The 14671-nt window shown below is 41.4% G+C and overlaps 2 protein-coding genes across 2 annotated transcripts in view; one reads left to right on the forward strand and one right to left on the reverse strand.

Moving 5' to 3' along the window:
- Positions 1-5659: 5659 nt before the first annotated feature.
- On the reverse strand, positions 5660-9337 carry mpv17l (MPV17 mitochondrial membrane protein like; the record flags this gene model as incomplete). Its single annotated transcript, XM_080723065.1, has 4 exons — positions 5660-5875; positions 6817-6846; positions 8451-8521; positions 9031-9337. 4 exons carry the CDS (start codon positions 9335-9337, stop codon positions 5660-5662), a joined length of 624 nt encoding a protein of 207 aa, XP_080579191.1.
- Positions 9338-11786: 2449 nt separating this feature from the next.
- Positions 11787-14671, forward strand: part of crlf3 (cytokine receptor-like factor 3) — a 26372-nt gene continuing 23487 nt past the window's right edge. The window contains exon 1 of the mRNA XM_080725021.1: positions 11787-11845. The gene's annotated coding sequence lies outside the window, so the exon portion shown is untranslated. The remainder of the gene's footprint in view (positions 11846-14671) is intronic.

Genomic DNA, 14671 nt, shown 5'->3' on the forward strand with positions numbered 1-14671 from the left:
TACAAAGTGCTTTACAGAGGACACAAAACAGAAAAAGGACAAAGAACAAAACACACAAAAGGTTAAAAACAATGCAGAAAACAGTGTCTATTGAATTGATTGAATTGACAAAAACAAATAGCCTGCCTTAGTTTAGTAGGGCCTATTGAAATTTAATGTTCACAGTTTAAAACCACCCAGGAGAGTTAATAACTACCATTTAATGTCTTTATTGTAATGTTAGATTCTTCAAAAGGTGGCTTATCATTCATTCATAGCAGGCTATTAAGGCAACTTTATTTATAGAGCACCTGTCATACAGCGAGGCAATTCAAAGTGCTTTAAAAACAAATACATTCACAGTGCAACAATGAGTGCACTGCACTGCCAATCAATGTAAAGGGTTTTTATGTAGGATAACAAGCAACCGTCTCGCATGGGGGTGTCGCTCGCAGAAATTACAGACCTACAAGTCATCAAGGCTCTCCAACCAACGCGAAAGCGACGAAGATGATGGCTTGCAGATCTGTTCTTATGTAGGCGAGCGACACGGTCGTACTACGGAGTATACACCCCGAGTCCCCTGAAAAGGGGAAGTCTTGCTTTCTTTTGCTCACTTGACATTTTTCTTTGCGTGTAATATATGAACTTGAGTCCGACTCCGAAACATAATGGTCTCGGTTGAGTTATAGTTCAGCAAAGACTCGCCAAACTCACCGGACAATAAGAATAAAGGGAGGTCGTATTATTAGAGAATCACAGCTCTTGTTGTTTAGTTTTAGCCCCCCCACCATTTAAATCCCCGCTGACATACGGTCACCAAAGCCGACAGGGCATAACGCTATCTAGCTTCTGCCCCCGATTATAAGACGTCTGGGGGGAACTTTAAATAACAGTTCAGTCTAATTCACTTTGAGGTCATTTATAAAACAAGTCACTTACTACAGTCCCGTTGCTCTGCGTGTTAAGAGGACGTCCATTTCTTCAGCCAAACAAACTAAACAAATAGTTCCCCCGAAGTTTAAACAAATGAAGTGTCTCTCCTTCGAAGGAGGAGGACGGACAACAATGAGTTAGTAGCCTTCACCGTTGTCCACGCCGATCCACCAATCACGAGCCAGTCGATGGCATCGTAAACGCTCCCGATTGGTCGACAGACTGGGCCTCAACACCAGGGGGAGGTTCGGGGTCTGTGTCCAATCAGATGACAGATGTATTACCCGGCGTGTCTGTCTGTCTGTCTGACTGACTGATTGATTGATTGATTGATTGATTGATTGATTGATTGATTGATTGATTGGTGGTTTTATTTGTTTGATTTCATTTGATCAAATATTAAAAGCCATGCGCACAGATTGATATCATATTAGATTATGATATCCATTTAATATGGGCCCTGTCATCTTTCTGGATGAACAGATTAACAGGATCTGAGGTGGCATATGATATGGATAATCCTAAATTAATTCTAAAAGTCTAGACAACAAATTGCCAGGTTATGTCAGAGTGCACTTCAAAATGTAATGTGTGTGTGTGTGTGTGTGCGTGCGTGCGTGCGTGCGTGCGTGTGTGTGCACACAGACATATTTCACAAACAATGTCAATTCCATGCAGGACTCTTCCTAGTGTGACAAAGTATTTTGACACAGTGGTATTGTTACTTTTACTTAAAACAAAGACGGTTGCTCATCATTTCCACCGCCAATGGAATACAGCACACTAATTAGGCAAGGAGGGGAGCAGAGAGAGTGAGTGACCACGGGTCGGGAGCATCCTTGCTCGTGATTGGAGAGTTCCACTTCCTGCCATTGCGGTCAGAGGTCAGACAGAGTCACTGCTGTCCTTTTCACGGAGATTAAGTAGTGTAGTATCTGATCCTGCAGGGTTAATCCACACATGCACCGCCACCACACTGTGGCATAAAGCTCTCTCACGCACACACACCCACACGGACACACGCACGCAGACATACAACCATAATATTGTCCTGTCCTTTCTCGGTGTCTGGCTTGCATACTTGTAAAGCCTTGTCTATAGTGCTAACACCAGATTAAAACATTACAAAAGGTCAGAAGGTAAAAAAAAGACAGATAATGTTTGTTATAAGGGCTATTTTACATGCACATATTTGAATATAGCTGTGCCTTGAGATTTTGGTGTGATTTGTGATTTGTGATTTGAGCTAGCTGTGCCTTGAGATTCTGCTCGCTGGTGTGCTTTGGACACAAAACATCTGAAACCCACTGGTCTCATTTCTGGGGTATAGACGGTACATGGTACCCTATCATTGCAACACAGTGACACCACCTGTACACAGTGATGACCTTCAGAAAACATCCCTAGTGTTAATTTTGTCTATTTCGCTTATCCAAATGAGGGCTGAGCCCCAATATATTACAGCCTTATTCTTCACAAAGACAACGAGAAATTTGCATTTGATCAACACTTTAATTGGATTAGATTAGCATTACTGTAAATAATAGGAACTGTCCCAGCCTCCCAGGAAATGAAAGCTGCGATTCCCCAACAGTGTGGGGAATGCTGCGGTCTGCCAGACAAATATCACTCCCCTCACCAGGGGCAATGGGCAAAGGATGGGCATGTAATGAATAGAATGAAGTCGTTCTCAACCTTTTCAGGCCGCGACCCCAAAACTAATCATATTTGAACTGGGGACCCCTCCACCCTGACAAGCACTAAGAGCTGAGGCATTACATTTTGTATAACAAAGTTCTATTGTGAAAATAATGCCTCTAATATTTGACAATTTGGCCAATGTTTAATTTGTCATTTTGTGCACCTGAAGTATTAAAAAAGTCCTTAAATTGTTACTTTATAAATGTGCATATACCCTCTATACACTTAAACCTTATGTTGGTTTGTTTACTGTTGAGTGAGAAAACAATTTTGCACATTAAGTTAATCATCTGGGGACCCCCTAAAATAATTTGGGGACCCCCCTGGGGGCAGACCCACAGATTGAGAACCACTGTTATAAGATACCTGGGTCCATGGCAACCTCCTTGATTGATCTTGATGTTTCAAGTAACAGGACAGGTTTCAAATTTGGAGGTGGGCCACATGTTGGGATGTACTGTGATGCTGATTCTGTGTAGCATCTCCTTTTTACTTAACAATAAGTGTCAATAAGGATGCATTCTTGGAATTAAGTTGACAGCAAGGTTATAATAGTTTTGGATTTTTCCATTAGTTTTTATTTTTATTAGTTTTGAGGTTTTGTTTTCAATTACAGTTTAGTTTTAATTTGTTTTTAAAGTGAGGTTGCTAGTTTCGTTTTTATTTTTTGAAAATGCTTATATAGTTTTAGTTTAGTTTTTATTAGTTTTAGTGTTAGTTTTAGTCTTTTACGTAATATGGGTTATTTGTCAGGGGTGAGATTAAAAAAGATCCGGAAAAAGTATTGTCTAATAAAGAAAATCAACAAAACATCATATTGTTGAGAGTGGCAGGAATGTTGAGACATACAACTTCTCTCTTTGACCTCACCAACTGGTGTTTTTTATTTTTTATTTCCACAAAAGACAAAAGACTAAAACTAAGGAGATGTTCTAATAATTTTATTTTATTTTAGTTAGTTTTGTAAACACACAATACCGTTTCAGTTAGTTTTCGTTTTTTTAAAAAGCTTAGTTTTTATTTTTATTTCAGTTAACTAAAATGTTTTTCCATTCTAGTTTTCGTTTTTTAGTTAGTTTTAGTTTACTATAATAACCTTGACAGTATGTGTATTTCAATATTTGACTTTTTGCTGCAACTCCCAACATTAAACTGGATCCAAATGTAACTTCTTTCCCCTCAGTCAGTATCTGATAATGTGTTTCAGGGAAATACTGGCCTATATCCCTTTTAGGTGCATCCCTAAATACAGTATACAAATACAATTTAAATCACACTTTACACACAACCATGTCTAAATACTTAGTGCCACCTAAATAAATTCTTGTCACCAACTGAAGGCACATTCGATGCAATATTAATAACTCACCGCATATTGAGCATATAAATCAGCCAACACCACTGATTAAAATCAAAGCAATCAATAAAGCTAGCCTCTGTAGTCCAACACCACCATGCTCATTCTCACCGGGTCCCACTCTTTTAAGAGTGTGAACATGTGCTTGTACGGAAATAACGTGCATTTCATTGTTACTGAATGAAACAACCTTTAAAGATTACACCGCACAATCCCGAGTGTTAATTTAAAGAAATCATTTTCATGTAAACAAAATAATAAAAGGAAAACATATCCACAGAGCTTTTTAAAAAGCGTGGAATGAATGTATCCCACCCACACCTCAAAGAATAAATAATAAAATGTCAAATATTATTTTTATGAAATAATTATTTGAAGAATTATGTACAACCCAACATTATTGTTTTTGTGCCCGTTTTTGTTGGGAAAGGTGCATAATTGCTAGCCTGGGGCCAGCCTATATACAATGCAGTTAATTGCTGCCTTCCAACATTGTGAACCTTATGCAACAGAGGGGTAGAGAGTGACATCTAGTGTTTGAAAGTTGTCTATTTTAAGTCTGAGTAAAAATCGAACATTACAGGTTTTTATTTTTACTGTGTAGGTCTGTTATTCAAGTGCCCATAAATCACTTCTTCTAAATAAACATTTAGATTAAGCCTGTAACTGCAATTCGTGGGAATCTTACACAAACGTATTTTACCCACGCTTTTCTTTTTCTTTGCTTGTTTTACCTGGATTATAACCTGTGATGTGACAACAAACTGAAGTTGTTGTAAGCCTAGGTGGTAAGATATGTATCTGGTGTAGTCCATGCGGTATCATGTATGGGTGGCAGTGGCTCAGGGGTAGAGTGGATGGAGAACTGCAAGGATCCCCCAGAGTTGGTGTCTAAGTGTCCTTGAGCAAGATTCTGAACCCCCACAATTTCCTCCGTCATTGGTGTATGAACGTGTGTGTGAAATGTGAATAGGGGAATGTAATGCACAATCTATGTAAAGCGCTTTGGAATGAAGCGCTATATGAATGCAACATTTACAATGTATGTCCTCACCTGGATGAAACGCTTATTTCACATATTGTAACATTTCATATGTTTTCAAAAGTCTGACATCTGATTCTGAACTCTAAGCACTGTGGAGCACCGCGGTTTGTTCATCCGTTTGAGTTCCAGTTTGCAGTGCTGTGTTTTCCCAAGTTACAGTCTCTCCCAGTCCTCCAGAAACTCCACAGCCGTGTTGTATATGTATTTTTATTGTATCACTCAAGCGCATGCATGCATGTGTGTGTGTGTGTATTTGTCCCGGGCGTTACATTGGTGCAGAAGCCCCGGGGATCGGGTTTCCCGGTGGGGGAGATCAAAAGGGGGGCGAGTGTAGCGATGACCTAAAGCCTAGGGGGCCTAGAAACCGCCTTAGAACACAGAGGGTTTCCGAAGGGATCCCGGGCTCCCCCAGAGTTAGTGTCGAAGAGTCCTTGAGCAAGACTCTGAACCCCTAGTTGCACCTGGTGAGCAGGTTGGTGCCTTGCATGGTTTCCTCCGCCATTGGTGTATGAATGTGTGTGTGAATGGGTGAATGTAATGCACAATCTCTGTAAAGCGCCATGGTTAAAGGCGCTATATAAATGCACCATTTACCATTTGCCTGGTTCGTGTTCCCGCGTTACGAGCGTGCGACCCCCTCCTCAGTCCTCCCTCTGCTGCCCTTGTCTCTTGCGCTCCAGGCGGGCCTCTCGGGCGGCCTCCAGGGTCTTGCGGGGGTCCATGACGAAGGCCAGGGCCACAGCGGCCGTGCCGTCGCCGTTCTGCCGCGAGAAGCACAGGAACCACGCCCACAGGAAGGCGCAGCAGCCCATGAAGGCTGTGCGCAGGTACAGAGGCATCAGCGCAAAGTTCAGGAACTGCAGGGGGGGGATGAGTGTGTGTTTGTGTGTGTTTGTGTGTGTGCGTGAGAGAGAGAGAGAGAAAGAAAGAGGGGGAGAGAGAAAATGGAGATCAAAAAATAAACCGAGGCAGTGTAGGAGAGGATATCGTCGTTGTCGGGTAGAAACCTTGTATGTCCAAAACCGTTCGCTTTTTTCATTTATCATTTATAGTGAAAATATCCGATCGACAATAATAACACACCGCCTTGCATATCGCAAGGCGGTGTGTGCTTGTAGATCGGATATTTTCACTAGTTTTATATGCGACAGTTTTGTATGCTGAAGCAGGGGTTTACTTTACGAAAAAACTTACAAATTTGAAACTTGGGAGATACGAGTTTTCTGCCCGACAGGGACGATATGAATAAATACACAGTATTTGTTGTTAATAAAATATTAAGTGTGAAAAACTCTGGCTCTTAAAAGGGTCAAAATGTCACATACAGTAGAGACCATAGACTCCATAACACTACTGTGTCTCGATGATTAGTCACGCCAAAGTAGTGCTTACAGTAAAGAATCGCACGTTACTTAGCAGCGGAAATACAATCCGACCACCACACTGTAGAATCCTCTGTGTTCATTTAACTCACATAGTCAAAACGGACCCAAGTGGATTGGGTCTTTTATTACACCTTCAGCACTAAATGAACACAGGGTTTTGTTACATTATAACCATGGCATTTTCTATTTCATTAGACTCAATCTCACACACGAGGGTGCTCGCGGCACACACGCACACGCGCGCACAGACACACACACACACACGCACGCACGCACGCACGCACGCACACACACACACACACACACACACACACACCCACACAAATCCTGTGTTGTTTTTGTTTTGTGAATGTGTGTTTGTATTATGGTGTCTATCACTAGGAACTATACACAGAATTATGTTGAACGTGTACCTGCATGAAAGGCCAGTACATGAGTCCAGTCTGAAAGTCAGAGAAGGACAAAGATATTATTACAACAGCAAAGTGGACACATGTGCATTACATGACACGCAGGGGCAAACAAACACACATGTTACATGCTGTCAGTGGTAACTGGTAAGTACATAACTAACTACATTTAGTACTGTACTCAAGTACATTTCTTAGGTATTTTTACATTACTGGAGTACTCTCAATTTACAATACTTTCAATTCTACTCCATTACATCTCAGAAGCAAATATTATATACTTTTACATTGTGTTTTTACATTGCTAGTTTTACTTAGGCAGAAAAAAAGAAAAAATGTGAGTTCCACCATCACTGCATACTGTATACCTACAAGTCTCTGTAGCCTTAGCCTCGGGATCCAGGCATTTCAAGAAGAAAAGCCTGGGCTTGCCCCCCTGTAACTGTCGTTCACGACATTTTAATTGTAATTTTGCGCATAAAAATATATATGTATAGCCTTTCAGATATCTTATTTTACATCAGTATTGTTCATGGTTTGTTTATGCTTATCCATTATAATTATCAAAATCACTATGATTTATCACTCGTCTTCCACCACGGATTCACTTCCTCATTTACTCATGCGAGCGGCCAGCAGCAGCACAACAGAGAAAAGTGAACAGCAGACAGAGGGGGGAGGGGAGAGGTGAACAAATGCTACTGGCCGGAGACTCCCGGTGAGATTTGCCGGGTAGTGTATGGGGCATAGAATGTCCGTGTTAGGCGAGACTACTGTAGCCTTGACTTTGAGGGAATGTCTATATTTACCCTGCTAGGCTGTATGGCGGGGCGACGTTGGCAGTGACAGCAACCTATCTGCCTTGACCTTGGGATTTACAGTGGCAGCGCAGTGGCAGGATTTCAGATTAGGACTACACACAGTGCACCCAGGCACTCTGATTTCTTTTATCCACTGACAGTAATCACGATTGAATTACCTCGCTGCTCTGGCAGAGTGCCCAGGCCCGCCACGCAAAGCAGTGACACAATCTGGGTTAATCGGGGTGAGCTCATGCTGGGCGGAAGTTAGGAAGGAAGGACGGACGGAAATAAGGACTGATGGAAATAAGGACTGATGGATTGAGGACTGAAGGAAGGAAGGAAGGAAGGAAGGAAGGAAGGAAGGAAGGAAGGAAGGAAGGAAGGAAGGAAGGTGACTTTACTGATTTGGGGCTTGAGCCCCTGCCCATTTATCCATCTGTAAAAAGTGCCCTCTCCAGACCATGAATGCAGTTTTTACTATGGTGAAAGAAATGCAAATGCCCTCTTTCCATGCCATACCTGAAGGCAGCATTTAAGAGAATTGCCTTGTCAAAACTCTCCTGAACTTGAATGCAGCATCTTATGTTGAATGAATTGCCCTCTCTGTGTAGAGTAGAAATCCATGCTGTACGCCACCTCTCCTTGCCTTTTTTATGCTTCGTTTAGTGTGGTATCAATTCACCGAAAATAGCCGATCTCCAAGCTCACAACGTGCCGCAGCGCAACGTGTTTTGAGGTTGGAGGTCTACTATTTTCAATATTTTCACGGAAGGCCCTTTTAGATACTTTCAGCCCCTGCCTCTCTGACATTCTCTGCATGTCCCTGTGCCTTACCCTCCACGTGCTGAAGAACTTCTCCCTCCAGTCTTCAAAAATATCCTCTTTGCCCTCCAAGAAGCTCACCCCTGTACAGTGGAGGTCACATGGGAGAGAGTCATTATGCAGGGGTTTGGATTAATTCTTTGCCTGGCGACACCACTGTTCGATGGAGCATAAATTAAGCATATTTCGGCCATTTGAAAATAGCTGATCTAGAAGCAATGCATAGCGATGCTACGCATTGTGAGCTTGTAGATCTGCTATTTTCAAAACACATCCTGCATAATGAGTAGCATAGGCAACTTTTACTTTTGGTACTTTATCACTGCTCATGTGCCACTTTTTCCAGTAGCCTAAAAGATGAGAGTTGGGTGGGGTGGGTTACTTCAGTGTTTCTCAGACTTTCAAATTTCAAGGTCTCCCCTTAACTCTGACAGTGGTTCATTTGGTTCCATGTGTAGGCCTACACTGTCAGAGTTACAGACTTGTATGGGTCAATTTAGACCCTCCCAAAGGAACCCACAGAGACCCTGGAGTCCACTTTGAGAACCACAGGCACTGGGTTACTTTCTCTACCACTGGTCTGATGTCTTACCGGTGTAGAAGACACTGGTGGCCAGGGGCGAGGCGAAGCTCTGGTCCAGCAGCAGTTTCTTCAGCACCATACCGACGGACTTCCCCGGGAAACGCCGCTCGAGCGCGCGAAGCCAGAAGTAGTTGAAGTTGCCTTGGAAGCTGATGGCCACGATGGCCACGTGACGCGTGTGTCTCCAGTCGATGCGCTCCTTTTGCGCCATGAACTGATGGACAAGGTCGCCGCCGGCGAACAGACAGCCGTACAGAGTGACATTGGCCAGCCAGGGGAAGCGTTTGGCTGCCTCCTTCAGCACGGCCCTCCTCATGTTTGCGCACAGTGCAGAATCCTAAACTGTAAGCATGTCATAGTCATGTAACTATAACAGGCCCTGTGTGGTGGGAAGTACCTAAGGACATTTATACAAGTAGCCTTGTTCTTAGGTAACCGTATCCTGCAGGCTAATTTTGAGGATCCTCCAATCTTTATTTAGATATGTTATACTTCTATTCCACTACATCTCACTCAAAGGCAAACAGTTTACTTTTTATTTCAATTATTTGACAGCGTACTAGTTTAATAGCCTACTCTTTTTCTACTCTTTACTTTTATACCAGCTGCCTGTAACATTGAATTGGTGAATGCATTAGTAATTAGGCCTACAATCAAATAATAAACCTATTGTGAAATGGGTCAGTGAGAGTCTGCATGCGTAATGAGAACTTTTATATTTGGTAGACCTACATGTTGATGTCAATAGGCAATACTCTAGTGCTAGTCTATACAGTACAATGTTGAATAAAGGACTTTTACGCAATTACGCGTAACAAAGTAGCTGTTTCTGCAATGCTATGGCCACTTCTTCCACCACTGTAAAAACGAATGAATGAATCAAACCTGCCATGGTTACCCCATCAGTCAGTCCGACGTACTCTACACGAAAGAAGGACGTCGAAAACATATAGGGCTCCACCGAGAACGTTAAAAGACTTCGATCTACACGAGCATTCTGCCTCGATCAGGTTGTTGTTATTCCTCGTTGCCGTTTTGCTGCAAGTGAATCAGGTGCGTGCCTGCGTGCCTGTGTGTGCCAAATCCAGACGCGTCACGGGCGCTAATCTGTGGGATTGTCCTCGGGAGTGCTACCTTTTACACTTTATAATCCTGAGTGTTCAATGAACTCCGAGAGGTTACAAATGGAACCAAATGGACACTTGCGCGTCCATTTGGTTCCATTTGTTTTACCCTCTCGTCAAGTTACAGACCCTTTTACAGGCTTTGGCCTTTGGTTACTTACTTGTACACTGAGTTAAACTAACACCGAGGACTTTAAAGTGTGCGCTCACTGCGCTGTGGTGCATCGGTATGTGCCGGTGGTACTGAGTTCACAGACAGTCTGTCGCTATCAACGCTGCAGTGCGCGTTCTTTTCGCGAAACTGAAAAAAAGAACCTGCGTAAAAGAGCTTGCCTTTGACAGTGTGTTTACACAATGATCACTTTTTGATTGATTGAATACTTTATTATTCATAAAATGTAAACAGAGCAAGTACAGTAGCCTAAAACATTTAGGCTACATGGATAGGATAACTCGCCAAAAAGTCCTGGGGACTTGTTTCCATTGTGGTCAATTAATCAATTTAGTACATTAGCATATCATTAATGGGCAGCCTGTGAATGTCATTAACTATTAAATACAAAAAATACAAAAACAATAGGCCGATATTCAAAGGAGAAAAGGGGGGGGGGGGGGAATGATAACAACTGATAACACTGATAACAAAAAACACTGTCACTGTGTAGAAGAATATATGGGCTAAACTATAAAATGACCATACCATGTATTTATTTCCCTGTGGTCTTTTCATTTTATCATGGTGTAGTAGGCCTACTGTGCGCGCTCCTCAGTACCACCGCTAGGTGGAGCACTAACCCCAGCACCAAAGCTCTGATCACAGATTTTTTTTACTGCAAAATACGCATGCGTGGGAAGCAGTGGTTCAGTTTTATTGACATAAAATAGCTATTTTGAGAACATGTGGCGGATCTGACCGTGCGTGAATGTATATCTGATTAGTTATTATTATCATTGTTATCACAATGAACTGTAACAAAATGCCTATAGCCTATTTAATACATTCTTCAATGTCTTAAACTTAAGAAGATAATGACTTGCAGAATAATATAAAATGATGTTATTCTACTAAGGAGGTTGCAATAGTTTCAGCCTACTGTACATACATCAAAATGTAGCAATTCTAAAACGAAAAAATGGGTAATAGACCTATAATAACAATACAATAATAATAATAATAAGCTGCCGAAGATTTCGCCTGGCTCTGACATAGTATTTCCTAGGTCAATTAACTTGTTTGTTTTTGTATTATGTTTGTGTTTTAATTTTCAAAAGAAAAAAGGGAAAGCATTTACATCATGATTTACATTTATTGTTCAGGACTCATATCTGGTCGAAAAGTCCGCCTACTGTATCCGGTCATTTCCACGCGCACACACACACATGCACACGCAGAGATAATTTCCGTATCCGCTCTAAACCGGACGTGAAAACTACAACGTGAATCGATGCCTCGACAGCTCTCTCTTGCCAGGGGGCGGGTGCAGCAAACAGCCTTCATCCGATTGGCGTTTTACGCAATCGATCACAACGCTAACTCTCATCTCCCGCCTCCGATTGGCTGTTGGCAGAAAGTGTCGTTAAAATGACATTTTTGGACTTGTGCAGAACTTCCATCGGTGAAGGGTGACTGGGTGAGCCGAAGACACAGAGGATTCACTGCTTTATGAGGAGGATGGAAGCTGGCAGACATTCTTGAGAAGGTACGAGAGCTTGTTCCATATGTTTCACATGTTTTATACAACATAACACATGTTTGTCTTCGTCAGATGTCGTTTTTATAAGCAAAAATGTTCTCTTTGACACACACATTATTCCAGAGTTTCATTGTCTCGGGTAAACAGACCAGCAGACCCCATCATGCCAGTTCTGCTGCACAAAACAACACACGGGACAGTTATGAAATATCATATTTTTAATGGCAAAATATAATATTTTGGGCTTGCGTTTCACACCGACTGAGTGTCCATCATGTTGGTTTGGACAGTTGATAGCTGAACTTTTAACGTGTAAAATACGGAAGTTGTTTGGAGCGAGTATGGACATGTCTTCTGTCTCGATGTTGCGCAAACTTTGTGTCTTGTCACTTGAGTGCAGATTAGAATTCCTTTCATAACTTCAATGTTAGTAATAAGTAGACTACTGGCTGCCCGGTTATTATGACTAATATGGAAGTTATGAGAGGAATTATGTTATTACTAACATTAAAGTTATGTTATTACTAATAATAACAACAGAATGCGTCTCATAACTTCCATGTTGGTCATAACTGGGCAGTACTTTAAACAACATTTAGATAGATAGATAGATAGATAGATAGATAGATAGATAGATAGATAGATAGAAGCTACAGTAAAACTGGACACTGTGTGTGTGTGTGTGGGGGGGGGGGGGGCACAATAAATGCCAAAGGCATTAGAAATAAGATAAGAATGAAACGAATAAATAATGGAAAAAGCATAGAATAATAAATAGTGTACAATGTGTGTTGTAGCAGCCTATGTCTTTTGGAAATTGTTCCCACCCTAATTAAGGATGCTAACATCACAAACAAGTCCACATAAACCCATGGCGTCCCAATAAATTTGGGATCATGACATTAAATGCAAGTTCATGCATTGCATTGCGAGCTTGTCAAATGTAGATTGGATATTTTCAATTTTATAATTTATTTTGGTTAAGTGTTTAAAACATCACATCTTTTTTTCTATTGATATTTATCTTTCTGTCATCTCTTGACACTTGTTAATCACACTCGTTAATCTCTCTCTCTCTCTCTCTCTCTCTCTCTCTCTCTCTCTCTCTCTCTCTCTCTCTCTCTCTCTCTCTCTTCTCCCTTCCCATAATCACATGCTTCATCCTCCTCACCACATATTGTTGTGGTTATCTTACAAAGCGCAGTTCATCCCATCATGTAGAATCCCTGCTGGTCAAGCCTGAGAACTAGGCCAGAGGCACACATGTTTTCAGAGCACAGACGTGTAAACAATACCTTGAGGATGATCGGCATTCTCTCTCTCTCTCTCTCTCTCTCGCTCTATCTCTCTCTGGCACATCTCCATTCATCTCCATCACCTTATACCATCATTTAAGGATGCTACCCTTGTTCACAGAGGAAAGGAGATGTATTGGAGAGTCAGGTAGTGATGATAGCATGCTCACACTACAATAGGTAGAGCTGGCTGTTAGGGCTGTCACGATTATGACATTTTACATGACAATTCATTGTCGCTCAAATAATTGCGATTAATGATTTAATTGTGTTTTTGTCGTTGACAATTACATTTCTGTTTGGCTTTTAGGCTCTGAAGTTGCACATGGTACAAATGATTTTAGAAAATGTTTGAAAATACATTTGGTGAAAAAAAAAGAGCGCACCAAGTACAGCTGCAACTCTCAGATCCGTTTCAATAAGAATAGAGGGTTTATTTGTGTGGTCAACTCACTGCTTCTTATCAGCAGCAGTAACATGACACACGCCAACAGATGGAGGGACAGAGGATGTCTGTTCTTTTACCATGCAGTGCCATCATTTAACACTGGAATTCCTTTGAGGCATGGAAAAATGTGATATTACCTTTTTAGTAGATTCTTTCGTACGTTTTAGTTCATTTATTATACACTTAGAATAGCCTGGGACAGTTAAATTAGATGACTTTGCCCCCTCACGTCTGGACTGGAATCATTGAAGTTGTATCTAAAAAGGATGTTGTTTCTTTATAGTTTCTTTGTAGTTTTCGAGCTTTTTGGGTGGACAGAAGGGTTCGAATCTCTGGGATTAATTTTGAAAGACAACCAACCCATGCCTCACCACACCTTTTTTGAGAAGGGTTGTGGATTTGTGCTCTCACCTGCTGGAAGGCTGTTCATGGTTAAGTAAGTTTGGAGCCTAATATGTCTGAAAAGAGAGAAAGAGAGACACACACTCTTAATTTAAGTCTGAATTCAAGTTGCAAACAATACATATCATTGTTGTTGGACAGAAACCTTAACCATATTCTCCATATTTTTTGTTTTTTCTTTCGTAAATATTAACATCCTACTTACTACTACATACAGCGTCACACTCACAAAAGCATCAAAAGTAGCAGATCCACAAGCTCAAAACGCCACATGAAGCGATCCTGGAAAGTCATGATTTTGGACATAGTTTCCACCCGACAGAGATGATATGCAATGTCACTTCTAATTTATAGGAACCGTGCACACGCAAATCCATATGAGCTAGCAGGCGGTCCATTGAACTTTGACATGTTGCATGATTGCTGATAATTATTGTATTCTTTTAGTCTTCTTCGGCTTATATTTATTCCTTTGTTGCTGGGATTATTGCTACAAAACGGCATACATAATTTGTACTCTTGTGTGGTCGTGTGCTGATATGCAAGACAAACATAACGATACAAATTGTGCATCTTAAATAAACTATCATGAGAATTTCCCTGTGCACTCGCTGAGAAACAAACAATCTGTGTGGGTGTTGGGAAAAACAACAAGCACATGCCTGTATGATGTGAGACTCGTGAGTA

This window comes from Nannobrachium achirus (assembly GCF_963921795.1).
Source record: "Nannobrachium achirus genome assembly, chromosome: 4".
NCBI classification, from domain to species: Eukaryota; Metazoa; Chordata; class Actinopteri; order Myctophiformes; family Myctophidae; genus Nannobrachium; species Nannobrachium achirus.